Here is a 24,628-nt window from a genome sequence, read left to right on the forward strand (position 1 = left end):
CCTCAATCACCTTCGACAACATCGCCAACCTCATCAATAGAAGTGCAGGACTAACGTGGACGCTAAGGCCGCCGGGCTGCATGACTGCAAGCCTGCAACCCCGCGGGCGGTCAGACGGGCCACGACCCATGGGTGTCGCTGTCAATGCCAATGCGCGCTATCAGCGGGACCGACTTACCAACGACACCTTCACCAACCAAGGTAACCTCACCAGCTGACTTTCACAGATTTTGGAAAGAGACGTGTTTCAAGCTTGGGGTGGAGAAAATTCATAGTCGGACATACATAACCTCGAGCGCTGTAGACTACCCTGAATACAAAGCTCCAGGAAGCAAACTTTCTGCGAGATGTATATTGTCCCATTTGTGTATCGTTTCGGTTGCGAAAGGCCGGTTACGATTGTGTGAGGTGTGTTGGTGGTGGAATGTACTAATTATACGGAGGTTTGATACCCAGGTAAGTAGCGAGGGACGGCTGTAACCCCCAAATCCCCCCACCAAAGGCCGCCCATACTTCCTGGGGTTTCCCAACACCTAATTTAGTTTCATACACTCCTATGGTACAAATTGTAAATCTCTTTTGCCCGATCGGATCACATTATATATATTATAACGTAAGAAAAAGAGGAACGGTAAGGTGGGGCTGCCGAAAAGCTGGCTTCCGTAGCCTAGCCTGTGGAATTTCAAAAATCAACCTGTCATTGTACTTGACTTGCTGGATGCGATGCAATTATCTCGTGTGGGGAATGAAACCACACACAAAAGCAGCTGAGGTATGGGGGGAAGACCCAGGCAGTACGGGGCAGGCGGCCTTAGGTGGGGGAATTTGGGGGTTATGCCCTTCCCAGACTCCCTCCGTAATTGATAAAAAATCAAATGCTATTCACGAACGCAACCAATCGAATTATCTCTTGAAGCAGGGAGGTACCCGAATTGGATCAGGATTTCACAAGATCCTCGGCGGCCGCGACGAACATGCCGTCGGTGAGTGGAAGATTCAGGTACGTTGGGATACTTGTTTTCTAGAGTTCATGTGTTCCAAAACAGTTCCATGGATAATTACCTGGAGAACACATATATTGTGTCTACAAAATGTTTGGATCTGAGTGAAATCATACAACGTTTCTTGCACTAACTATTTAAAGACGCCCTACCCACGTCTGACCTTTCGAATGCCATATCAGTTTTCACCCACGACGACTTGACCGTGTTGACGCTGGTGCCGTGCACAACCACGTTACCCCCTCAACCAATCAATCCTTCAACCCACCCCGGGCCATCGACCAAGGCTCGGTCAGTCGGCCAGCCTTTCTGGCAAACATGGCCTCTCTAGAGCCTGCCAATGGCGCAGCAGCAGAGGAGGCAACATCTTCCCGGGATAGCCCTCTCGAAGCACTGAACATGGACTGCTTGATAGCCATCCTCCATAAGAGTAACTCGTTAGCAGACCCACTCGGCAAGAAACGTCTAGAACATAGCACAGAACAGACACCACCGAGTTCTGAACAACCTATCTGGTGCAGATCTCAACAACATTCGCGCAACGACGCAGCCCAATACGGCAGTATCATACACACCGCACCTTTCAATACGCCCTCTGTTCCCAAGAAGAAGAAGAAAAACACCACGCCGACCGTCCCATACGCCATCCATCGTAATCATGGTTCCCGTAGTATTGATGACATTCGCATAGTCGTTAAATGTTGAACTGTCCCTGCCTGTGTGTTTCCCTCTCGCTCTCACTCTCCCTGTATATGTGTGTAAAGAGGCTAACGCCGCTGGATCACCCAAAATGCGGCAACCGCGCTGGTACAAAGGTGCTGCTCGCCTCGCGCGACTTTCCATTCATATGCGCCACTGCGGATGACCGCGCGGGTTCTGTTGTTGGTGGTGGGGGTTTCGATTCCTCGGTATTTGCTTCATCTAGGCCATAACCGCCTTTGCTCTCGTCGTTGTCCTGATTCTCGTTGTTATGGTTATCGTGGTGCCCGTAGTTATCAGCGTGATTGTTACCCTCAACTCGTACAACAGTGCCGTGTGTCCCAGCCTCCTCTGTCACTTCATTCGATACGGCCTCTCTCCTCAACCCCCGCTGTACAGCCAACTGTTCCGCCGCCCTCCGTCTCCGTTCAATCGCCTCATGCTCCTCCCGCTCCGCCTGCTCTTCCTCGCGCTGGAGATCTTCCAGTGACTGTGCTGCCGATACCAGAATACCACTGTCTTCCACCTCCCGCACGGGCGATACCGGGTTGCTCTCCCATTTATGCTCGCCCCCGGACTGATCTGTTGATGAGAGCGTCGTGCGCGAGACCGTCCTCGACAGCCCCTTGTCAGGATCGCGCTCGCGATCGCCCGCCCGCCGCTTGCCCTTGCTACTCCTTGTCTTGGTACTCCCCCGGTCGTCGACCCGTTCGAGCGCGACGGTGAACTCATCGTCGAGTGGCACCGCATCTTCGTCTCCTTCTCCATCGCTAGGGAACAAGTCCCCCCGTGATCGGTACGAGCTGGATGTGTCGCCCGAGTTGGTCGTGTTGCTTCGTGGCCGTTTTCGTTGCTCGGCTAGGCTAGTTGTCGTCGCGTCTTCGCCACCATGGCTGCTCGCGCCGAGTAATGGCTCCTGTTCGCCACGGCTTCCCATATCCCTCTCGCCTTGGTATCCCCCCCGCTGCGCGGCCGCCGTCGTCCCCGATCCAGCACCGGGATGCTCGCGCAGGTTCGCCGCTGAGGGCTTATACCGCAGACTCCCCACAATCTTGAATGGCAGCCTCCCGAGAAACCCCAGCGGCGCCGTCCGTGGTATTACATTCGGGTCTTCTTCCCCAGACACCTTCCTCCTCCCTGCTACGCCTCTCGTCCCGTAACTCATCCCCCTCTTCCGTCTCGGCTGGTCCACCACATCCCCCGCTCCACTGCCACCATGCCGCGATCGACCCCCCGATCCCGACCCAACCAACAACCGATCCCAGTCCCCTCTCAAGATCCCTCCTCCTCCTCCACCAGCCCGCCTCCCACCATCCCCCTCATCCCCGCCAAAATACCCCCTCCCACTCTCCTCCTCGTCATCCAAAAACCCCTCCGCCGCAAAATAGTCCTCCTCCCAATCATCGTAAAAATCAAAACTATACTCCACCCCACTCCTCCTCCACGGCCCACTACTTCCGTGCCCAGTACCACTACCAGTACCACCACCTCCTCCTCCTCCAGCCCACCTAATCCCGCGCGCCCCCCAGTCCCGCTCGCGAGCACGGCGCGCCCGTTCCTCGCGGTCTCCGAGACAGACAGACGTGCACGAGTCGACGGCGCCGGCGAGCGAGGCCAGACAGGGGTTGACGTAGCGGTGGCCAAAGGTCCAGATGCCTGCTGCGGCGTCGGAGGTGACGGTTTCGGTGGTGTGGGAGAGCTGGTTCCAGGTTTGGCGGAGGCGGGGGTCTTGGATGAAAGCCATTTCTTCTCTTTTGTCGGGGTATGATTAATGGGTTGGGTTTGATCCTGGCCTGCTTGGCTTGGTTTCTCTCCCCTTTTCCCCGAATTCTATTTTCGGCTCGGTTTCCTCAACGGTAGTGTGTGACCGTTGTATTCTCGAAGGCTCAGAAGGCGATTGCCCGAACGGCGATGGAATCTGGCCGCGGTGCTCCCCACGCAGACTAGCGGTAATTTAGCAGCCGATTGATTAACCTTCGACATTCGACAGAGTCAGAGATCGAGCGGGCGAATAAGTATCGTCCGTGGTTTGGTTGATCGTTTCCCGCGAGCGTTCCGTCGGACTGCGCAGCGTCGAGACGGCGATGCGGCAATGGGGGCGGATTCGTCTTTCGTTATTCAGACATGGACATCAAATAGGTAAGGCTAGCGACGATGACGGACGACGGAGGCGGGGGAGCTGTTCTTCCTTTCCCCATCTGTTCAATTCGTTTTGGGCGAGGCCTATGCGGTGATGCGGCACCCTGCCTAGGTCAGGTCGAATGATCGCCCCAGCGTTGGACCGGGCACGTCCGTGTTTTGTTCGATGTCGAGCGCGCCGTCTTGGGTGAGGTCGGCATCGAGCTCCAAAAAAACGTCAGTCGTAGACAGACGTTGGAGATTGCAGATGTTGAAAATGGTTGATTCGGTCCTTGTCCGCGCAACACCTAGCGAGTCCAGAGCGCCCGGGTCCACCGGCCGGCGCAGCAAACGGTCGGGCGGCAGGGTCCGCTCGCATTTAGGTACCCACTTTACCCACAATAGGCCTTGTTTCAGGGCCGCGTTCCTGGATCACAGCACCGCAACGTTGTTGCGTCAGCGACGGTAAGTGGTGGGGCCAATCTGTAGGGCCAGCAGGACGGTTGAAAGCAGCACCGACGGGAGTTGCGGACCGCTCGAAGAACAATATGCGGAACAAAACCACGCCGCAGTTTGCAGAATATGACCGCGGAATCGCTTTTCCTCTCTAGGAGAATCGAGAAGAGAAGAGTTGTGTCTGCAGAACGCCAAAGCTGGACCAGCTTGACAATCCCGACCAGCCAAAGACCGAGTGATGATGCAACCCTAACCCTAACGTTAATGTCTTATCACGTGCATCTCCGAATCTCAATAACCCTAACCCCGCAAAAGCAAGCATAAGTCTTCTGTGTGACTGTGTAACGATAAAGTCTTTAATTGCACCCATATTCGTAGTAGCATGGGCTATCCACAATCTACCTCCCTACTTTGCTACTGCAGTCCGCTGCGCTCGGACCAGAGCGATGTCCCCCGACAACTAATATTTAACGACAATAAAGGTGTTGTCATGGGCCATGGCGCACGGGGTAAGCCTTGGGAGATTTTTGAGTCGTCGGAAGGATTAAAAACATCGTGCCATTGCTTAAGAGTCAAGGCTGGATGTATCATGTGTCCGTTCGACTCCATTGTAGCCCCTCTAGGTTTTGCCGGTCCATCACAGATCAGAGATAATTATCTATCTTCGGGTCGTCCGCCGGAGATATTCAATCGATGCTAGTTAACCCGTTCTTTGAGGCAAAATAGGGGTATTACCTGTCGACGGTGAATCGGTGATAAGCTTATAGTTCCGCTCCGTCCACTACCTACTTACCTATCTTACCTGGGCATGTCTTGCTCGCCCCAGTCACCCGACTCACAACTAGCATACCATACACTTTCTCACAAATAAGTATCACAACATTGGGCACAGAGCAGGTTGATTTAGCAAGGAGGCACACGTGGGTAATTAGTCTTTTGTTAATCTAGTTAACCTACCTAGGCTTTGGGAAGCTTTGCTTTTCATGCTTCACCATCTTCCGATGCCGAGGCAGTCATAACACTCATAACCGCCGCTAAACTGCGCTCCCACTAGCATCCCCGCTAGCTAAGTACGACGCAAACCAACCCCGTCCGCATCCCTCAAAGGCCTCAGATTCCATGAGCGCTTCGGCGCGGTCTTTATCCCAGAACACGCAACCGAACCACCTCCAATGCCACATCAAGTCGGTTACACGGCCGTGCTCATTCCAATCGGCGTTAGGGCCGGGGGGACGTACCGGTACCAGGTCACTGCCCCATCGTCTCACTCGCTGTCCGTTCCAAGCATGAATCCATGCCCATGGTACATTGAGGATCGAGTCGCCATCAAAAGCAAGCGGCGGTGCTGCGGCTTCTTCCGCGGATGGTTCTACCATCGCTAGCATGGCCGCCGACGGGCGGTAATTATCCCACCACAAGCACCTGTGGCTTCCCGACAACCACTTGTTGAGAGTTGAACCGATTCGCACTTTACTATCGCATATTGTGGGGTCTCGCCACAGCCCGGGCAGAAAGGTGTCGTCGGTCAAACCGGCCTTGACCACTTGTGCGTACACAACCGGCAGGCCACACCACCACGGCTCCCCGTACTGGTAGATGGGCGGAGGGAGTCCGTGTTTGCCGTGCCTGTGCACGGCCCAGATGACGTTGAGAACAAAGTTTGCCATGGCGGAGATCTGCTCCAATTCCCAGCTTTCGAATAGGCCTATTGCAGTGACGAAGAATTCGTCGTCGAACCCACCGGTAGTGAAGGAAGGGTGATGTATACTGACGAAGATCTGAGACCGCATTAAAGCTTGAGCAATACGGCGACGTTCCGTTGGGCTGACTGGCCATTCACCACGGGGCGGGTCGAGGGCCTCGCGGAAATGCTGGAGCCGGAGGCCGGTATAAAAGTCGACAAATTCGACTACGATCCGGGTGAGTCGTGCCATGTCGGCGGCTGTGTCCTCGTCCAAAGCGGGTACCCAGGGGTACGCATCTGCACTGAAAGCGTCCCTCCAGGCATGGATCACAATATCTAATGTCTCTTCCATGGTCCCTGCTGCGAAAAGGTCCATCCCGTCGGTAAGGGACATGATGAGAGCGTCTCGGATGCCTGGTCCGAGTTCATTGATCATCACATCGCGGAGGATCAGAGCTTTGGCCGACACGAAGCAGCGTAAAACGATGGGTGAGGCACGGATGACGGCGCCGAGGTCTCAGCCGTGGTTTGCCAGTACGGACTCGATATCTACTGTGTACGCATTGAACAGTGAACAGTGGCAGTTTTGCCGCTGAGTCTCACATGCCGTCTTTCGCAATAATACCGAGTGTATTCGTACCGATGGTGTACAAAGTACCTGTAACGGAACCATCCCGATGCCAAGCCGCCCGTTGACAAAGAACTTCGATCGAAACCCCGCGAGATGCCTCGGCTGCTCCTTCCTCCCCACTCCCCACATCTCGGCTATCCGGGGTAGCAGGGGTACGCTGTGGGGCGTTAACGGAATGGTTCTTGGGGTGCAACTTGTGGGTGCTGGAATGGTGAGTTGATGGCTCAAATAAGTTATCCCTTTTTTGTTTCTCTCATTGTTTAAATTGTTTCTCTTTTTGGGTTTGTTTATTTCCCTTTTACGTGAAGAAGCCCCTCACATTTCATCCTGGGTTGATCACAGAGCAAACGCACCGTCGATTTCTCACATCGTTCACTCTTCGCTGAAGTGTGAAGTCGATCTCATCGCAACATACTTATCAACCCTCTCAACATCATCTCATCTCAATCTCAACCCCCGACCAGCCAACCGCCACCATGTCCCCCTCCCCCATCACCACCCCCCTAACCACCCTCCTCTCCATCCGCCACCCCATCCTCCTCGCCGGCATGGCCCGCACCTCCCACGGCCGCCTCGCCGCCGCCGTCTCCAACGCCGGCGGCCTTGGCGTCATCGGCGGCTTCATGTACACCCCGGACCAACTCCGCGACATCATCGCCGAGCTCAAAGCCCACCTGTCCTCGCCCAACCTCCCCTTCGGCATCGACCTCGCCCTCCCACAAATCGGCGGTTCCGCCCGCAAAACCAACCACGACTACACCGGCGGCAAACTCGACGAACTCATCGACATCACCATCGAGTCGGGCGCGAAACTGTTCGTCAGCGCTGTCGGCGTGCCGCCGAAGCGGGTGCTCGACCGGTTGCATGATGCCGGGATTTTGGTCATGAACATGGTCGGGCACCCGAAACACGCCGTCAAGGCGCTCGAGCTAGGCGTCGACATGGTATGCGCGCAGGGCGGCGAAGGCGGGGGCCACACGGGTGCGATCGCCAACAGCGTGCTGATCCCCGCGGTCGTGGATGTAGCGCGGCGGTTTAAGCCGCCGATGCTCGGCGGGGAGCAGACGGCGCTGGTGTTGGCGGCGGGGGGGATCTCAAATGGGCGGGGGTTGGCGAGTTCGTTGATGCAGGGGGCCGCTGGGGTGTGGGTTGGCACGCGGTTTGTGGCGAGTGAGGAGGCTGGGTGTAGTGAGGAGCATAAGGAGGCGGTGGTGAGTTGTGGGTTTGAGGGGACGGAGCGGACGTTGGTGTTGAGTGGGAGGCCGTTGCGGATGAAGACGAATGAGTATATTCGGCAGTGGCATGCGCAGCCGCAGCGGATTCAGGAGTTGTGTGCGAAGGGGGTGGTGCCGATTGAGTGGGATTTGGAGGAAGGGAATGAGATTGATCTGCCGCATTTGATGGGGCAGGTTGCGGGAGCGATTGATAAGATTCAACCGGCGGGGGAGATTGTGGAGGAGATGGTGGCCGAGGCTGTGGAGATGTTGAAGCTGGCGAGTGTGTATCTGGGTGGTGGGAGTAAGCTGTAGGTTAGCCACTACACGGGCTAGCTATTACACAGGAGTGTTTTCCAGGGCGCACATGATACCTTCTGAGGGAACCAATACTAAGTAACGACGGGGAATCTATGTAATACAATCCCTATTTGATAGTCACCACGCAGCTAAGTCCAAGGTCCCAGATATAATCTTCAACTTTGTTAAACAGCAGCGGGCTTGATTGCTGATAAACGTTGAGAGGAGGGTCTCAGCCTTCAGTACAACATGTAATTACTTACTACGAATAAAGGCAGTTATCAGGTGGTTGAAACAGTCGTGCTCAATGAGAAGGGCTTGAAACTGGATTAGGTCCGTGTCCAGGTCTTCCACTAACCAAAAGGGGGTACGCCTGGCTGAACTATACGGGTAACCACTAACACTATACAAATAACATCCGTCAAACCCTCCAAGCGAACAACAACGCCTGGCTCACGCCGGCAGCCCAGCATCCCCCCGTAACACAGTCCTCACCAACAACCCCATCCACGCCTTCCACGTCAAGTCCGGCTGATCAAAATACGGCATAGCGATCCACCACGTCTTCCACTCCCTGTCCACATCTTCGCGAGGCCGTACCACCCAATCCACCAGCCCCCTCCTCGACATCCGGTCAATCCACTGCTCCCAGTCCCTCCCTGCCAGCTCCAACATGCCCCCCTGCGCCAACATATTCGACTGCACCACACACACCTCCTCCGCCGACTGCAACACCATCGAGCGTATCCCTTCGAGCGTCATGATCTCCCGTTCAGCCGGACCCGGAGCGCTGGGCACGAATATTCCGTCCGCAGTATATCCGCCCGGGGGGATATTAAACCTAGGAGCACCCACAAGGTCGATAGTCGGCCGGCCGGCGTCGGAATCGCACACCACGTCCCACCACAATCTCAGCCAATCCCATTCCGCCCTCTGCCGCGGCCTCCGTCTCCTTATCCACCCGCCGGCCATGCCCACAGCCACGCCGTTCGCAGTCCCGTCCCCCTCTTCCTCCTCCTCATCCTCCTCTTCATCCTCCTCCTCTTCTTCTTCCTCATCCTCTTGAGAGTCCCCCCAGCCATCCTCCTCCCACTCATCCTCGTCTTCATACTCCTCATCCTCGTCCTCATACTCCCCATCCGCGTCAGAGTCCCCCCACTCCCAGTACGGATGCCCTACCGCTATTACAACATGCTTCGCCTTCCTCACATCCTCCGTCACCCGCAGCAGGATCCGCGCCGACAGGCTGCGCATCAGCCTGTCGCTGTAGCAGATGATGTCGCGGTCCAGGTCGACATAAATGCGCCCTTGGGGCGAACCAGGACTGTCCCCGGTGTGGTTTATCGTGCGGTAGCCGTTCGGCGCGAAACCGAGGCGGTAATACTGGAGCGCGACCTCGCGTGATTCGACGCAGGTGTGTAAAAGAGCCGGGGGTCGGGTGGAGGAGTAGAAGATATGTGGGCGCTCTTGGGGCTGGGGTTTAGAGGGGAGTTTTGGGCGCAGTTTTGAGAACCAAGAACGGGGAATCACGTCCGGGGCAAGGATCTGGGTGAGTGCTTCGGTCCAGGTAACAGCCCACCACCGGATAGTCGTCAGCATCGATGTCGAAAGTGGCCTTGTCGCACTCGGCGGGAAGGGGCCTTCAGGCACGCGCAGCATGATGAGGCGCCCTGGGGGTATGGCGAATTTCCATATCATCTGGCGTAGCTCCGGGGGCAGGTCGCGGAACAGGTGGAAGGTGGTCGGCGTGCCGGGTAATGGTGGGCGGTACGGCGACGACATTGGGAGAAGACGACATCCTGCCTCGGGCCGTCGGGCCAGTTGCCGTGTCTCGATACGCTCTAGATGGAGCTCGCGAACCGCCGAGCACCAGTACAGGGCGATGACGAGACAGACAGGAGAGAAGAGGGACATTCCAGACAACTCGCTTGTAGACCATCGGTGTTCAAGGTTGATGCGGACTATCGATGTTGTGATGGTCTCGGGGCTCGCCATAAACTGAGATCGAAGAAGGTGCGGTAGTTGCTAGGAATTTAAGACGATAGACGTTCCGAGTGAGTGAGTGGGCGAGAAATTGGGTGTGGACTAGTCTGGGACGTTGGGAATCGAACTTTCTCAGTGAGGCAACGCTTAAATAGGAAGGGATTAAGGAAGGCTGGTCATAGCGACAAGCCAGCCGTCATTCTTGAGTCCCACAGCAGGGACGCGCTGATGGTAGAGGAGGCATCACTAGTTCCCTCCAACTGATCGTAAATATAATGTCAAAGACAAGCAGCTTGGTCCCCGAGCGGGGTTCTAGCATCAGCATGATGCAAGCTGGCTCGCGATGGTTGTCTAGCTCCGGAGAGCGTCGTAACCCCATCCGAAGGGAACCACTGGCAAGGGGTAGTGGGTGGTAGTGTTGCAAGACAGCGACAAAGGCACTGTATTTGGCGGTCTGGAGAGTGTAGAACCTCGAAACGTGCATCGAGTCGGGTTGTTCATTAATGGTTCTGTTGCGTAGCTCCGACGGGCACATGAGCGAGCGTTCATCGAATGTTGGGTGAATTGACCGCTCGGAATATCAGTACACGTAACCAGGTGCCCACGCTGCACATGTAATGGGATTTGACATATCATAGATATTCAATCAAGTTGGAATCCGCAGCTCCGTTAAGGCGCATACATGGTTCGCCAGGAGATGGTCCAGCGCTCTCGATGCCGGGGAAGTTGAAGCCCTTTGGAGTGAAATAAGCACCCCCGGCGTAAGGTGCCGAGCAACGGGTACGTGGGGTTCCCGAGAAAGCCGAGGGAATTGAATTCGCCTATGGCACAGAGTCGGTCACTGCGCTGCCCTTATTCCGGGACACCGCGGCCGTCTAGTGCTCACGGCCGTGGTAGCCGGGCAGGTAGGTGTGGATGGTGAAGCAGCTCTCACACACTTAGCCACTTCACCACACATCACTCGGATCCACCTCATGCTTCTCGCCATCGTCCCGGACATGCTCCTTCTTCACATCCCGCTTCATCGGCTTGCGCATGTCATAGGCATCTTCACTCGACAAGCTTGGATCGGTGGCGTGTTCCCCGTAATAGTCCTTAACGACACGGAACACGCTGTAGCCCATGCTCTTGTAGAAGTTGATCGCCTTGTGGTTGCTGACGCGCACAAACAGGTCGACAAACCAGGCGTCGCCCGCGTCAGCGGCGACCTCGAGTTGCTCAGTCAGCAGCTTGCCGATGCCGAGACGGCGGGCTTCAGGGGCCACCGTGACCGCCGTGATGTGCGCGTGCCAGGGCAGGTAGTGTTCTGAGAACTGGTAGACGTCGGGGGAGGATTCGAGTTTGCCCATGACTAGGTTGAGCTGTTAGCGGGGTGGAAAAATAAAATAAAATCAGGAGGAAACCTCCGAACGGAAAAGAAAAAGGCAAAAAGAAAGGGGTGCCGCACTGTATCCGATGATATTCCCATGCTGGTCCTCCGCCACTTGGAACAGTGATGGCCACTTCGCGTAGTACTGCAGGTAGAAACCGAGGTCATACGTCTCTGTGAACGGATCAAGGTTGCATTTCGACAACTTGTTCAGGTCGTCGGGGCGAAACCGCCGGAAGTTCGCCATCGACGCGGGCAGGAAGGGGCAATTACGCCGGCCGTGGAGGTGGGCAAGAGCACTGTCGTCGGTCGAGGAAAAGGTTATGTTTTGTGTCCAAAAATTGACGATCTTGGCCTGCGAGGTCGAGGAACCTTAAGCTCAGTGAGGGGCGAGCCGAGGGGCATTGACCTGTTGTGGGGGGCTTGCTTGGTTGAAGCTGACAGCCTTGTGATTGGCCAGGTGGCCTCTTTTTCCCCTGCTCCTGCCCCTCCATCCCAGGACCCGGACTTTTCGGACGAGTGCCCGGGCCTGGCTTGACCTCAGGTCTGTGTGGAACAGGAACAAATAAGGAATTATTGGTTGTGGCTTTTTCGTGTTACGGACTACAAACAAGAGCTGAAATGTTTCCTAGTATTTTTTGTGATTTTCTAGCATCATCAAGATCATCTAGAGTGATTCGGCCCCCAGAAAAAACCCCTGTTTCCTTTGTCGGTCCTGTAATCCCACCACCCCGGTTTCTCCCCCACCCTCAACCGTCAGGCCGCTGTGCCAGCCCAGAAATTGGGACACGGAAGACCTGCATGCGGCGATTGCTGTGCCGTTTCGGGCGTGCACAGCAAGGCAAGAAGAAAAAAAAAGAAGAAAAACGATGATTGGGAAAGTTGCGGCCCGAGCGACTTGTGAAAGAACAGACTTCCCCGTCACGCAAAGCAAACGATACGGAACATAGCTATGGCTCTACTTTGCCATTGATGATGTTTCTTTCCCCGCCGAGCTAACCTTCGTCTGAGTGAAACGGACCAAAGCAGCCAGGGTAGGCCTGTCCGGGAAGCCTGTCCAGATTACTGCAGATTACAGATTCCTGCATCGGATTTCTTCCTTTCTGACTGGAACATCCAAGCATGAAATTTCTTTGAACTTCACGCAGCGAACAAGCCTCCTCATTGGGCCCTCGCGATATAGACCGCTCCGTCGAATATACCTGCATTTCTGGTGCGACCATTTCCCAGCGACCGACCTGCAACTCGCCATCCCTGTGCATAACCCGGGCAACCAGGTCAACGTGTGAAACGGAACGAACGGGCTTGACAAAGTCGGCGGTCACGGCTCGACTCGACGACTCGACAACTAAACAACTCGATTTCGCGCGATCCCGCATCGCGCACGATTGCTCGACTCTCGCGAGACAAACGACGCAGACCGTGACGATCCAGAGCCAACCGCTAAAATGTCATCACCGCAAACGCCACATCACTCCCCGCACCCTTCCCACGACTACTCCGCCGCCGCCTCTTACGCCTCCTATTCCCCACAAGAGCGCCGCCGATCCAAGGGGTCCTCATTCAACGACTCTTCCACAGATCTAGGCATACCGATCGTAAGCAGCGGTGGGGAGAGTGGGGGCCTCGGCAACTTGGCCGACGAACTCGCGGGTGCATTCGACGATGACTACGACGATGAAGATGACGGTTACGGGGACGGGGACTATGACGAGGAGGAGGGTGACGAGGATGCGAGAACCGACGGACAAGGCAGCGAAGCCCCAGGGATACACCTGGAGGATACCACCGGGGACGAATACACAGACGGGAAGCCAGAAGACGGGGTACGGGACAGCGGCATCGATATCGTAAGCCCAACACTGCCCGGCGGTAGGGCAGGGAACGGACACAACCCCAAAGGCAGTCTCGGGCTGCCGACAGCAAACGGGCGCGGCGGCCACCGCAGGAAGGGCAGTGAGTACGACGGGAGCGAGTACGGTAGCGAGTCGGACCTGGAGTCGCCCGGGTGGCCGCCCAAGCTGGTTGAGAAGATGGATGAGGTCGAATCCCTAGCTCGGCGGGGGACGGAGAAGACAGGGTCCACGGCGGATGGTGCGTTCAAGCGCGTCACAGATGGGCTGCGCGATTTGGGCTCGCAAGGGAATATCGAGAGCGGTGCAAACCGGTGAGTTTCAGACCCCGCTTAGCCATACCTACTACCTATCTGTAGTATCACCACTAACTAACTTCCTTTTCTCCAGATTAATAACCGCCCACACAGCCCTCACCACCCACCTCACCCACCAAACCCGCCAACTCCACAACCTCACCTACCCCCTCCTCTCCCCCCTAACCCCCCCACCAACAGAAGAAGCCGTCGCCGCCCTCCTCCCCATGCTCCTCGCCCTCCCGGACACCATGCCCCGGCCCTCCACACCAGCCCTTCAATCCCTCTCCGCCCTACACGCGCTCACCTCCGACCTCGCCCAGACCCTCAACTACCTCTCCGACACGCTGCACATGTCACGACAGACGACGACAGCCGCCGCACGGAAGCTGCGCGCGGCACGGGAGCTGGTGGCGGAACTGCGGCGGGAGGAAGAGTTGCGTGAGGAGGGGGAGCGGTGGTTGACGCGCGGCGGGTGGGGGGAGAAGTTGCAGCGTCGGGAGTGTGCGCATGTGTGCGGGGATGTGGTCGGTGGGTTTGAGGCGGTGTGTGATTCGTGGCGGGAACGGCTGTGTGCGCTGGCCGAGGAGACGGGGGCACAGGCTTGACCTGGCTTGCCTGGGAATGATATGGGTGGATGGATAGATTAGATGGCGGGGAGTATATGGTGCATGGTTTTCGGGTTGATATAGTTGGGATCGGCTGGTATCATCGTTGGTTGTTTCGTTTGATCTTTTTCCCAGAAATCAGAGGTCCAATGGGACTTGGTACCTCTCTAGATATGGTTGGTGGTGACTTGAGAACAGATGCAACAAACACAGCAGACAGTCTGGGAGTTGGGAGCACATGAAAGACAGACAGCTAAAGGTTAGATGGCTGGGAGTTAATCATACAAGCGGATTTTTTCTTTCTTTGAATCCCTTGTCCCGATTTCCATTTATTCCTCGAGTGCTAAAGCTCTTTACAGTAATTACCTATGGAAGCCTAACAAAGTGACCGTAAAGGGCTGAACACGTTGGCAATGCCCTTTTCTTAACTAGTTTATCTTTTCTTTTCTTCGACTAGGTATTTACAGAAATAGCTGGATAATTAGAGGTACGCCGAAACCGGGAAGGCCAAAGCCTGAATCAACTACATTTAAGCAGCCATTCGGCAGTAAGTCTCTGATTCTGATACTGGACCGGGCCAAGATATGACATTAGCCCTCCCTGAAGAAGGGTGAAAGGGAGCGGTGTGGTTCTAAGAAGCTGTAGTTAACCGAACTGGAAAGTTTCTTGGAATATGTTATGGCAATATGCGATAAAACGGCTATCTATTGAATGAGTTTCCCCGTGATATTATTAAGGCCCCAACGGGAAGTCCAATGCAACCCCACTCGCTACGACTACCGCAGCGGGTACTACCCAACGTTAATAGAACCTCGCAGCTGCGGTATGTATGTATGTACATACAAGCAGTACAACTGTCACCAATCAACTACAACCAACCTACCTAGCATAACAAAATCAAACAGTTCCCCCCAGCAAGAATCAATAATCAACAGCTCAACCTGAGCCTCTGAGCAACTCTAACTCAGAATCATTCATGCACTCTTCTTTGTCTTAACTCACTAAACTCTCACTCAATTCTTGAGTTTTTCTATCTCTCACTCATCCTCCTCAGATCCTGAGAACTCCGATCCATCTTCCATCTCATCATCCTCATCCTCTTCCTCTTCTTCCTCCTCGTCATCATCTCCCTTAAGTCCGTAGTCATCATAGAAATGCGCCAGCGGCTGCACCTGTGTCTTGTAACCCGCCGTGTTGAGTGCCTTGACCATGTTCTGGAATAGCAATGTCTTAGTTTCGATTTCCCAAAAATCCAACACGGAACGTAAGAAAATGCAAATGCAACACGATGAACTTACCTCCTCCATAATCGGCGCACACGTCACCACCACATTACTCTTCCCCGGCTCAAACACCGGCAACACAACCTCACGCATCACAGCACGGATCTCGTCCTCAGTAACCTCACGCACGCGAGCCAAAATTTTGCGATTCCAACCCGGCTCCAAGCCCCTCACGACCCCCAGGATATAATTCTGCTGCGCAGCCGCCGCCATCGTCGCTTGCTCGTCCGCCGCAGCAAACACAACCCCACTCACGGCACCCTCAACCAGATGCCGATCCAGCGGGACCTCACCTGACGCCACCCGCGCGACGGTGGCCCGGCTCGCCTCGATGGCTTTGCTCGCGTCGGGGGATCGGTACACCTTGAACTGGATGTAACCCGCATCCACCTCGCGCGAGAAGGACACACCGTAAGCAAGCCCATTGCCGCGCACCGCGTTCCACAACGGGCCCTCGACCGCCTCGAGATAACCTAGCGCAACGAGATAGGCGGGTAAGCGCGGGTCGGCGTAGGAGGTGAGGCCCGTTGCAGTGCTGACGCTGTAGGAGCTGTCGAGGGTGGTCATGGGGATGATGACGCTGCCAAATGTTCCCGGGGCGCGGCCCTCGGGGCTGAGCATGGAGGAGAGCTTGGTGAGGGGGAAGACGTCTGGGGTTGAGTCGAAGCTGGGGGCCGTGGAGAAGATGTCCCAGGCAGCGACTGGGTTGGGGAGCTGGGCGACGTCGGCGGTCACCAGCACGCGCATGTTGGCGAAGGTGAAGAGGCTTTTGCGGAGCTCCTCGAACCAACCGATAACCGTGTCGGGCTCCTTTTCGATGAGTTTTTTGAGGCGGCGCAGGTACAGAGCCTTGACGAGGGCGCGCTTCGCGACGAGATAGGATTCCGGTTTGAAGTGAACGGCCAAGTCGACTTCCTGAGCCATCACGCGTCCGTCTCGCTTCGCTTCGGGGATGTCGGCGAGCGCCTTGACCACGGCTGCTTTGACCCGGACGGGGTCGAAGATGATGTCGAACATCAGGGTGCGCAACCAGCTGATGATGGTGGTGTACTTCTCGCGGTCGACCTGGAAGTGGATGGCCACGCCCTCATAGTCGCCTAGGCGGGACGAAGAACCGATGTGATAGCTGATGGTGTCCTTCTCCAGCTGCTTGACCACCTCCTCGAACTCTAGCCGCTTGCCGTCCTTGGTCACGGGCGAGTTGAAAAAGATGTCGGCAAACAGCGGCAGCAGCGGCTTGTACTTGATTGGAGTCTGCGTCATGCCCAGGTGGACGGTGAGATGCACGAACCCGGTCGGGACGTCCTCAAACTGCACAAACAACGGCAAGCCCTGAGTCGCGGCGTCAATGGCCTTCTGGGCGGCGTTGTCCTGGACACCCAGGCTCCGTGCCTTGCCAGACCTGGCCGTGGCCGACTCAATGAAGTGGATGGAGGACGTCCCGGGGACGGGCCACTGGTCCAGCACCTCAGGTGGAATTGGTTTCTCGTTGTTCGCCTTGGCAGTCTCAAGCTTTCCCTTCAGCTTATCAAGCCCTTCCTTCCCAAGTTCCTCCTTCCTCTTCGCGATCCTCGCCTCCTCATTGGCCTTGAGCGTGTTGGCAAGCGCCTCAGAGGGTTTACCCAGGATTGAGATGTGGTGGGCGTCCGAGATCCATTTCTTCAGGAACGATTTCCATTGCTCCTCCGTCCAGCTATCAAGAACATCATACTCGCTCAGGTTCGAGAGCTCTTCCAAGGTAGACCCGTCGCGCTTACCAAAGAGATAGTCAGTAATAATGTTGGTGGCGTAGAATCCCTCAGACCCTTCGGCTTGTAGCTTCACCTGGCGCTGCTCCCGCTGCAGGCACTCCTTGATGTAGTCCATGTCTAGCGGCTTGGAGGCCACTTCCTTCAAAAGAGAAATGAGGCGCTGCTCCACAAACTCGAGCTTCTCGGTCGCCACACCCGTGGGCTGGAACCAAATGACCGAGTTTGGCCTGCTGTCCCACCAATACGAAACTGAGCTTGCGAGGTGCTCCTTTTCGACCATCACGTTCTCAATAACCGAGACAGAAGACCCGCAAAGGTATGTCATGATAATGTTGACGGCCGTCGCCTGGACCTGGTCGTTGCAACTCGGTCCGAAAAACGCCACGCATATCTCCCCGGTCGACTCGTCCTCCTCGGGAAACTCCACCGTCTCAACAATCGTCTTCTCCAGCGCCGGTGGCTGCGCGGAATCCACAAACGGACGCTTAAACTGTGGGTTGGGCGGCGGGATATCATCCTTGATGCTTTCCTCAAACTCATCCAGGATCCGCAAGAGGTCGTCATGATCGGTCTCACCAATGATCACAATGGCTAAGTTCTGCGGCTGGTACATGGCCTTGTGGAACTCGCGGATCCGCTGGGGAGTCAACACCCGGAGCGCCTCCATCATGCCGCCCGTCTCGTAGCGGAAACCAATGTTCTCGGGGTACAGCAGCCGGCGAGCCCGTAGGTCCATCAGCTCGGTGCTGCTGTACTGCAGGGCCTGCATCTCTGAGTAGACCACACCCGCATCGTTTCCTTCACCATCGATGTGGTGAACCTCAGTCACGCACGCGTCGTCCGTAATGTGGGGGACAATGACGTGTTCAAGGTAGACGGGTAAGATTTGGGCGAAGCCATCCCAACCGGCCGTTTCGAGCGTGTAGGCGGTGTGGTCGACCGCGGTCCAGGCATTGGTGTTACTGTACGCCCGGCCGGCTAGCTTGTCCAGCAGGCCCTTGTACCGGTAGCTCTTGGAGCCCATAAAGACGAGGTGCTCCAGTGTGTGCGGCGCGCCTGAGTCGTCGAAGATCTCGGTGGCCAGGGTGAAGTAACCGTTGACCTTGGGCCCTTTGCGGTCGGTCACGATGACCTGCATGCCGCTTCGCTCCGACACATACTGGGTGATTGTGGCTGGGGCATAGTCGGTGCGGAAACTCTGGACCTTGCGGAACCGAGGCTTCTGTGGTGCCGTCATATTCTGGCCGGTTATCCGTTGCATAAGCCCTTGGAGGTAACTATAAATTTGTTAGCACAGACGCGTAGAGGCCGTGGAATTGATCCGGCCGACAAGCCATCGAGTGCTGGGGCCTTGTGTCGTATAGCCCCTTCATCTTCAGAAACTTGTGATCACATAAGATGCCCTTTGAAGCATACCCATAGTCCCATGTTCCCTCCACAGCCTGCTGTGCTGCGACAGAGGTGTTGAGTACGCAGATGAGCACCAGAAGCATCAACACCCATGGGATCGGGCTCGGAAAAGGCATCTTGCCTGAAGATGGCACAGAACAGGCGAGCCCGGGGTTACCATGAAAAGCAGCAGATAGTGAAATAGAGACCGCGTCTGGATATGAGATGGGTCGGGCAACCTCGCCGCGGGGTAGGGGCTTTGAGGAAATGGTCCGCTTAAACCTGCCCACTAATGCGGCATGCGAGGTGTACAACAACACGGCTGAGCGACCCGGAGTGGGGGTCTTTTTTATGGGAGAACCCTTCTGAGTGGGTAGAGAAAAGCTTGATGCTGACAGACGTACCGGGTTTGAAGATGCAGGCTGCGAGCGAACAGTAGTTGTCGCTTTGCTGCCTGGAAGCAGAGCCGGAAACCAATGGCGGTGTGTTACTCGACAGCCAGCAAGAGCTATCAGAGGCGGACACAAAAACAAGTGGTTGCGGGGAGAGAGCCTTGCGCTTAGATAAACTTCTGAAGTGGATTTGCGCTGCGGAGGTGCGGGTAGGTTGTAAACAACTCCTCTGCTCAGATTTTAGGGACCGATGAGGGGCACAAAATAGAGGGGAAGAAGAGCAGGGGGGCTGTTGGAAGATTATTTGTGATATGTCTTACCGCCCGATGTGGAAATGCTGAAAGCCAGCTGTTGGGAAACTGGATTTAAGAACTAAAACCCTCGCGTGTACTTGATAAACAAAGGCAGCTAGCTGTTGTGGAACTTGTATGGAATGAAGGTCAAATGCCTTGAGGGATGGCGGGGCAGAGGTTGCACCAGGGATGTCTACCCCGCCAACAACCCGACGGTCCATTGAAATCTTGTCGTCGACAACCATAACCCCGATAACACCTTGATACCCATTCGAGAACAAGCATTTCGATTGGCCGGTGGTTGGGACGAGCACCCGAATTTGGTTATTTATATGGTTGACACTGATGAGACGAGACAGACCCCGGCTACGGTGAGATGCCGAAAATACCCGGTTGGGTTTCAGGTTCGGTAAACCAATGCTCACTTGTACATGTACGATCACAGGAACAACACAATCAGGACGGAACAGGCAACGTATCATCAAGCAAGACAACCAGGAGGTCGATTCTGGTCTAGTTGGCGGAGCTCTCCCTCGGAGCATGCCAGAGGCGCTAGACGGGAGAGACAAGCTCTTCAATGAGACAAGCTCTTCAATACCGGTTTGTTCCTCCCAGAATCCGTCGTCACATCCCTCGGCGTCCACCTTTTGTTGTTTATGCCCTTGAAGATGACGGCGCGGCACTTAGTGGCCGGCACGGCGGGACTCAGCGATGACACGGTTCATGTCCTCAACCTTCGCCTTGGCACGGCCGAAGGTGCCGAGCTAAAAGAAAACGACGTGTCAGATACGATCGAAGCTGGAATCAAGCCGGGTAAAATCTTACCTTCTTCTTCGCGAGCTTACGGGCACGCTTATCCCTGCTGTTGCGGAGGAGTTCGATGATGCGGCGCTCGTAGGGAGCGAGGCTGTTGTTCAACGTGTCAGCGGATGTCCCAGCAAGCGACCTTAAGCACGTGTCCGCGAGGATGTCGCAACAGAGGAAAAAAAAACAACATACCCAGAAACCTCCTTGACGAGGTCACGGACGAAAGCGGTGCGCTTGCTGAGGTGGCCCTTGGTGCGGCTCACGCGCGGCTTGCTAACGCGGGCGGTGGTCTTCTATATTCGGGGAAAAGAGGGCGGACGAAGGTCAGCCAAGGTCCATCATCCGCGTACATGCTTCGAGGTATCCCCGAGGGGATGAAGCAAATGCGAAGATCCTCCACGAGGTGAGACAGGAAGGCTATCTTACGTGGCCCTTGTTGAGACCCTGTGAAGAAACATGTCAGTAAACTTTCGCGATTCTCCTATTTTGCCAATTCGAGCCGGCAGGTATGGCTGCGAGCGCAATTGCGCAACAACCACGCGAATTCATCGCCAGCAAAAAAACTGTTCGTGGGTAGACTTACGGTGGCCAGCCCGGTGCGGGGAGTCTCGTTCTTGGTAGCGGCCATTGTGACTGGTGGTGCCGTCGTGATGATTGTCGTCGTGACGTTGAGCAGAGAAGGAAGGAATTTTTCTTGGGTGTTTCGTTTTGTGGGTTGAGGGCAAAAGTTCTGAGGTGGGTCTCCGGCACCAGCTGGTCGACGGCTGTCCATTATTGATCCCTGTTATCAATTTCATGGTGGGGCCAAATGCCCCGGGGTTAGGGTTACAGCGGCCCAGGTTGAGCCGAAGCTCTGACATCGACTTCCAATTGGGGACAGCTTGAACATTGACAACCCACGTCAAGCCACTCGCCATTTCGCTGCTGACCGTGAAGAGCCGATTTCCGGCGCTCTATGACAATCTACGGACTTTGTTGTCGATTGCCCGCGGTTTTTGGCGTTCTGCAATATTGAGGCGGTGGTAAAAGAGGAGGAAAGGGAATCTCCAGTGGACTCAAGCTTCGACACCCAACGGCGGTACCCCCGGGAGCGCTGTACTCGCCATGGCGGCCGCCGAACCTCCACCAGCGCGGATGGCGCAAGCGCTTGTTGACTTCTCACTCTACGGCTCGTTCCCCGAAGACACAGTATCATCATTACCGATCGACGCCGAATCCCTCCCCGCGGCCATCAAGGCACTCGCAGACGCCAAAGCGAAGCTCCAGGTACGAGCGCATAAGAATAGGGGGTTCCTGCACGCACACTAAGCAATATTGCATGCAGGCCGAAATCCATGCGATCAACGAGGAGACGGCCGAAGACGTTAAGACCTGGCAGGCAAATGCGCAGCTCGTTCAAGACGACATCCTACGGTCAAAGGCGCTGGCAGCCGAGATCGTAAAAGCAGCGGAGGCTCCCGTTGTTTCAGGACAGGCCGTGGACGAGATCGAAGCCAGGGCCGACTTCCTAATTCGCGAACTCAACTACAATGCGCAAGTACAAGAAACGCTCAGGGGAATCAGGACCGTAAACCGGACGCTGGACGAGGTCGAACAGGCTCGGGACGAGAGGCGTATTTTAGATGCCCTGCATCTGCTAGAAAGTGAGCGATGCGCGCGTAAGTTGGACTGGGCGCCGCTAATGATTACTAGAATCGTGGAAGCAACTGGATATCGTAGGAGTGAAGTCTTGTCGTGCCATCAAGCTCCTCGACGTCAGGGCGTTTGAGCTCAAGTCGGACGTGCATGAAGTGTTTGACCATGTCTGGAATGCGCTCATACATGTTGACGTTGACGGCCATACGGTATCAATACAGAGCAGCCGAGAAGGTAAGACAGAATCAGCCGAAGCAGACCTACTCCTCATGTGAATGGCTCTGACCCGCGCAGACGAGCCGATGAATCTCGAAGATGCGGTAATTGGTCTGAGAGCATACAAGGAGGTTGACCAACGGATGGACCATCTCTGGAAAAACTTAAGCCAGGCAATCTTGCTTCCTAGGATGGATCTTGCGAAAGCTGCACTGCCCGGTATTCGTGTTGAAGATGTGAGTAGACCTCATTGCGTTGACGGAGCAATTTCTGACCTCAACAGGGCGTTCTGGCACTGCGTGGATCAGCGGACAACAGCATACATTCCCTATTTGAGGATCTAGACCAAGTCTTTTCGTACCTTGTGCAACGACTTCCTCCCGATCTTATCGACACCATTTCTTCGAGTTTACTGCCGGACACGATACACAGAATCACCAGCGTCTGGCTTGATTCAGCAGTGCCGTCCTCCCTTCATGACATGGACGGGTTCCAAGTGGTCATCGAAGCTGCCAAAACCTTTTGCGCCAGGTTACGGGCTCTCGGATTTTCCAATTTTGGCGGGTTGCAGGAATGGACCGACAACGCGCCAAAGGTCTGGCTCTCCAAATGTAGAGAAGCTGCATTGGATTCTGTGCGGACCAAACTCTCTCAGGGGCTAGGTGCTCCCAGGCAAGTGGAGAAGGTAGAGAAGCAGATGGTTTCAAAAACAGAAGGCCAGCAGCTGGTTGCTAATGCCGCCGTGGCTACTGCCGATGACCATGGGTGGGATGCGTGGGATGATGGCGAGCAAGCAGGTCAGGAAGAAACACCAAACGGAGGAGCAGATGAGCCCCCAGGGGATGAGGATGATGGAACCGATGCATGGGGGTGGGGCGAGGAAGGGGGGGGTGAGGAAGAGGCCGCTGCAGAAGAACCGAAGAAAGAGACTAAGGCGACGGCATCGCAACCGAGCAAACCGGACGATGATGACGACCCATCAGAAGCTTGGGGATGGGGCGACGAAGCCAACACTGACAACACTGACGAAGCCAACACCAAAGAACCCGAACCCCAAAAGGCGCCTCCTGTTGCTCCACGGGCAGAGCCAGAAACAAGAGAGCTGATCTTAAAAGAGACATACAGCATCTCTTCACTCCCGCAGCCGTTGTTGGACTTGATATTCTCCATAGTTCAAGACGGCGCAGCCTTGACAAAGGAGAGCTACGCGGGAAGCCCCGTCGCAACCCAAGCAGCAGGACTATTCAGTCTACCAACTCTCGCCTTGGCTGTGTTCCGGGCAGTTTCCCCGCACTACTATGCCCCGGGCATCGGTGGCAACATGTAAGAGACCCCGATCGGACTCAAGGAGCAGGCATTCTCTAACAAGCCCAGGTATCTGTACAACGACTCGGGCTACCTGGCCGAGCAACTGGGGGAGTTCGCCGCGGCTTGGAAGACACGTGAGGACATCAGCGCTAGAGCCCAGAATATGCTCCGTCTCGACAATGATGTCAAGACTCTCCAGTCTTTTGCCAACCGGGCCTACACCAACGAGCTCGCCATCCAGAAAACCGTACTACGGGACTTGTTAGGAGGTATGTAGCATCCGAGATACAGCGAAACCCTATTTCTCCCTTCCCACTTCTTTCCTTTCCGAGTATTGACACAGAGTCCTTGCTTAGGAGAACAAAACCTCCTCCACCAACCCGACACAGCCGCCTCGATCTCGTCCGCCACAGCGCGCGTGCTCTCCCTCGGCACGGCCTGGGAAGACATCCTGGCCCGCTCGGTATGGCAGCAAGCAGTCGGCAGTCTTGTTGACGCCGTCGCAGCCAAGATGATCGCCGACGTCATGGACCTACCCTCGATCGGCCAGGATGAGGCGTACAATATCGCCAAGCTAATCGCTTCGGTTGAGGAGCTGGATCAGTTGTTTTTGCCTAGTCGTGGTCAGCCGCAGGATGGTGATGGCGGCGGCGGTGGTGGTAAGAAAGCAGAAGGAGACGAAGTGCCGATGACGGCGCAGTTCGCGGGGAACTGGCTGCGGCTGAAGTACTTGAGTGAGGTGCTGCAGAGCAACTTAAGGGATGTGCGGTTTTTGTGGGTGGAGGGCGAGCTGAGTCTGTATTTCACGGCTGAGGAGGTGGTGGATTTGATACAGGCCAGTTTTGAAGACAATGCGCGCACGCGGGAGGTCATTCGCGATGTGCGGGCAAATGTGCGGCCGTTGGGTGGGGACGGTGATGAGGGAGGGGGTTGGTGAGGAGGTGCGTGGTGCTCGTGATGGTGATTATGGACGGGGAGCGTGGTGTTATCGGCACAGTGGATTGGATCTAGGTTACCGACTGGAAATATACATCACTACTTGGGATACGATCACTACATCTGAGTTGAACGTGAGTTTTTGGTGTTTTGTTCTCTTGCTTGGCGTCGTTGTTGCGTAGCTCTGCATTGTTTACTTGCCCCTGAATTCTGCGTCTCGCTTAACTTGCTCGAGTGGGAAGTTTCCAAACACCAAAACCAAACTCACTCAACAAACTCAGTCTGTCGCGGCTTCACATTTCTAATCCTTCATGTTGCATCGCTAATTCCCCGTTATTTCCCTTCTTCCATTTCCATCTTCAAGCCGCGATTCCCGCGGCATAACTTTTTATTCAACTCTCCCCGC

General features: G+C 55.6%; 9 protein-coding genes across 9 annotated transcripts; 3 read left to right on the forward strand and 6 right to left on the reverse strand.

The window, feature by feature from the left end:
• Positions 1 to 1,782: 1,782 nt before the first annotated feature.
• Positions 1,783 to 3,444, reverse strand: C8A04DRAFT_24914 (uncharacterized protein; the record flags this gene model as incomplete). The annotated part of the gene is made up of 1 exon (XM_062779351.1): positions 1,783 to 3,444. One exon carries the CDS (start codon positions 3,442 to 3,444, stop codon positions 1,783 to 1,785), a length of 1,662 nt encoding a protein of 553 aa, XP_062640489.1.
• A 1,864-nt stretch (positions 3,445 to 5,308) lies between these two features.
• On the reverse strand, positions 5,309 to 6,352 carry C8A04DRAFT_24915 (uncharacterized protein; the record flags this gene model as incomplete). Its single annotated transcript, XM_062779352.1, has 1 exon — positions 5,309 to 6,352. The coding sequence occupies one exon, from the start codon at positions 6,350 to 6,352 to the stop codon at positions 5,309 to 5,311; it is 1,044 nt and encodes a 347-aa protein (XP_062640490.1).
• A 713-nt stretch (positions 6,353 to 7,065) lies between these two features.
• On the forward strand, positions 7,066 to 8,118 carry C8A04DRAFT_9235 (putative nitronate monooxygenase; the record flags this gene model as incomplete). Its single annotated transcript, XM_062785411.1, has 1 exon — positions 7,066 to 8,118. One exon carries the CDS (start codon positions 7,066 to 7,068, stop codon positions 8,116 to 8,118), a length of 1,053 nt encoding a protein of 350 aa, XP_062640491.1.
• Positions 8,119 to 8,556: 438 nt separating this feature from the next.
• C8A04DRAFT_24917 (uncharacterized protein) lies at positions 8,557 to 9,885 on the reverse strand (the record flags this gene model as incomplete). Its single annotated transcript, XM_062779353.1, has 1 exon — positions 8,557 to 9,885. The coding sequence occupies one exon, from the start codon at positions 9,883 to 9,885 to the stop codon at positions 8,557 to 8,559; it is 1,329 nt and encodes a 442-aa protein (XP_062640492.1).
• A 1,148-nt stretch (positions 9,886 to 11,033) lies between these two features.
• Positions 11,034 to 11,702, reverse strand: C8A04DRAFT_9231 (acyl-CoA N-acyltransferase; the record flags this gene model as incomplete). Its single annotated transcript, XM_062785409.1, has 2 exons — positions 11,034 to 11,437; positions 11,534 to 11,702. 2 exons carry the CDS (start codon positions 11,700 to 11,702, stop codon positions 11,034 to 11,036), a joined length of 573 nt encoding a protein of 190 aa, XP_062640493.1.
• A 1,201-nt stretch (positions 11,703 to 12,903) lies between these two features.
• C8A04DRAFT_24919 (uncharacterized protein) lies at positions 12,904 to 14,212 on the forward strand (the record flags this gene model as incomplete). Its single annotated transcript, XM_062779354.1, has 2 exons — positions 12,904 to 13,622; positions 13,699 to 14,212. 2 exons carry the CDS (start codon positions 12,904 to 12,906, stop codon positions 14,210 to 14,212), a joined length of 1,233 nt encoding a protein of 410 aa, XP_062640494.1.
• Positions 14,213 to 15,249: 1,037 nt separating this feature from the next.
• On the reverse strand, positions 15,250 to 18,772 carry C8A04DRAFT_24920 (Metalloenzyme, LuxS/M16 peptidase-like protein; the record flags this gene model as incomplete). Its single annotated transcript, XM_062779355.1, has 3 exons — positions 15,250 to 15,426; positions 15,511 to 18,523; positions 18,663 to 18,772. The coding sequence occupies 3 exons, from the start codon at positions 18,770 to 18,772 to the stop codon at positions 15,250 to 15,252; spliced, it is 3,300 nt and encodes a 1,099-aa protein (XP_062640495.1).
• Positions 18,773 to 20,003: 1,231 nt separating this feature from the next.
• On the reverse strand, positions 20,004 to 20,755 carry C8A04DRAFT_24921 (ribosomal protein L36e; the record flags this gene model as incomplete). Its single annotated transcript, XM_062779356.1, has 5 exons — positions 20,004 to 20,084; positions 20,146 to 20,227; positions 20,320 to 20,420; positions 20,554 to 20,571; positions 20,711 to 20,755. The coding sequence occupies 5 exons, from the start codon at positions 20,753 to 20,755 to the stop codon at positions 20,004 to 20,006; spliced, it is 327 nt and encodes a 108-aa protein (XP_062640496.1).
• A 476-nt stretch (positions 20,756 to 21,231) lies between these two features.
• C8A04DRAFT_9157 (Centromere/kinetochore protein zw10) lies at positions 21,232 to 24,223 on the forward strand (the record flags this gene model as incomplete). Its single annotated transcript, XM_062785376.1, has 7 exons — positions 21,232 to 21,393; positions 21,452 to 21,770; positions 21,820 to 21,996; positions 22,057 to 22,214; positions 22,262 to 23,301; positions 23,353 to 23,555; positions 23,643 to 24,223. The coding sequence occupies 7 exons, from the start codon at positions 21,232 to 21,234 to the stop codon at positions 24,221 to 24,223; spliced, it is 2,640 nt and encodes an 879-aa protein (XP_062640497.1).
• Between the last annotated feature and the right edge of the window lie 405 nt (positions 24,224 to 24,628).

Source organism: Dichotomopilus funicola, assembly GCF_033296635.1.
Source record: "Dichotomopilus funicola strain CBS 141.50 unplaced genomic scaffold C8A04scaffold_4, whole genome shotgun sequence".
NCBI classification, from domain to species: domain Eukaryota; kingdom Fungi; phylum Ascomycota; class Sordariomycetes; order Sordariales; family Chaetomiaceae; genus Dichotomopilus; species Dichotomopilus funicola.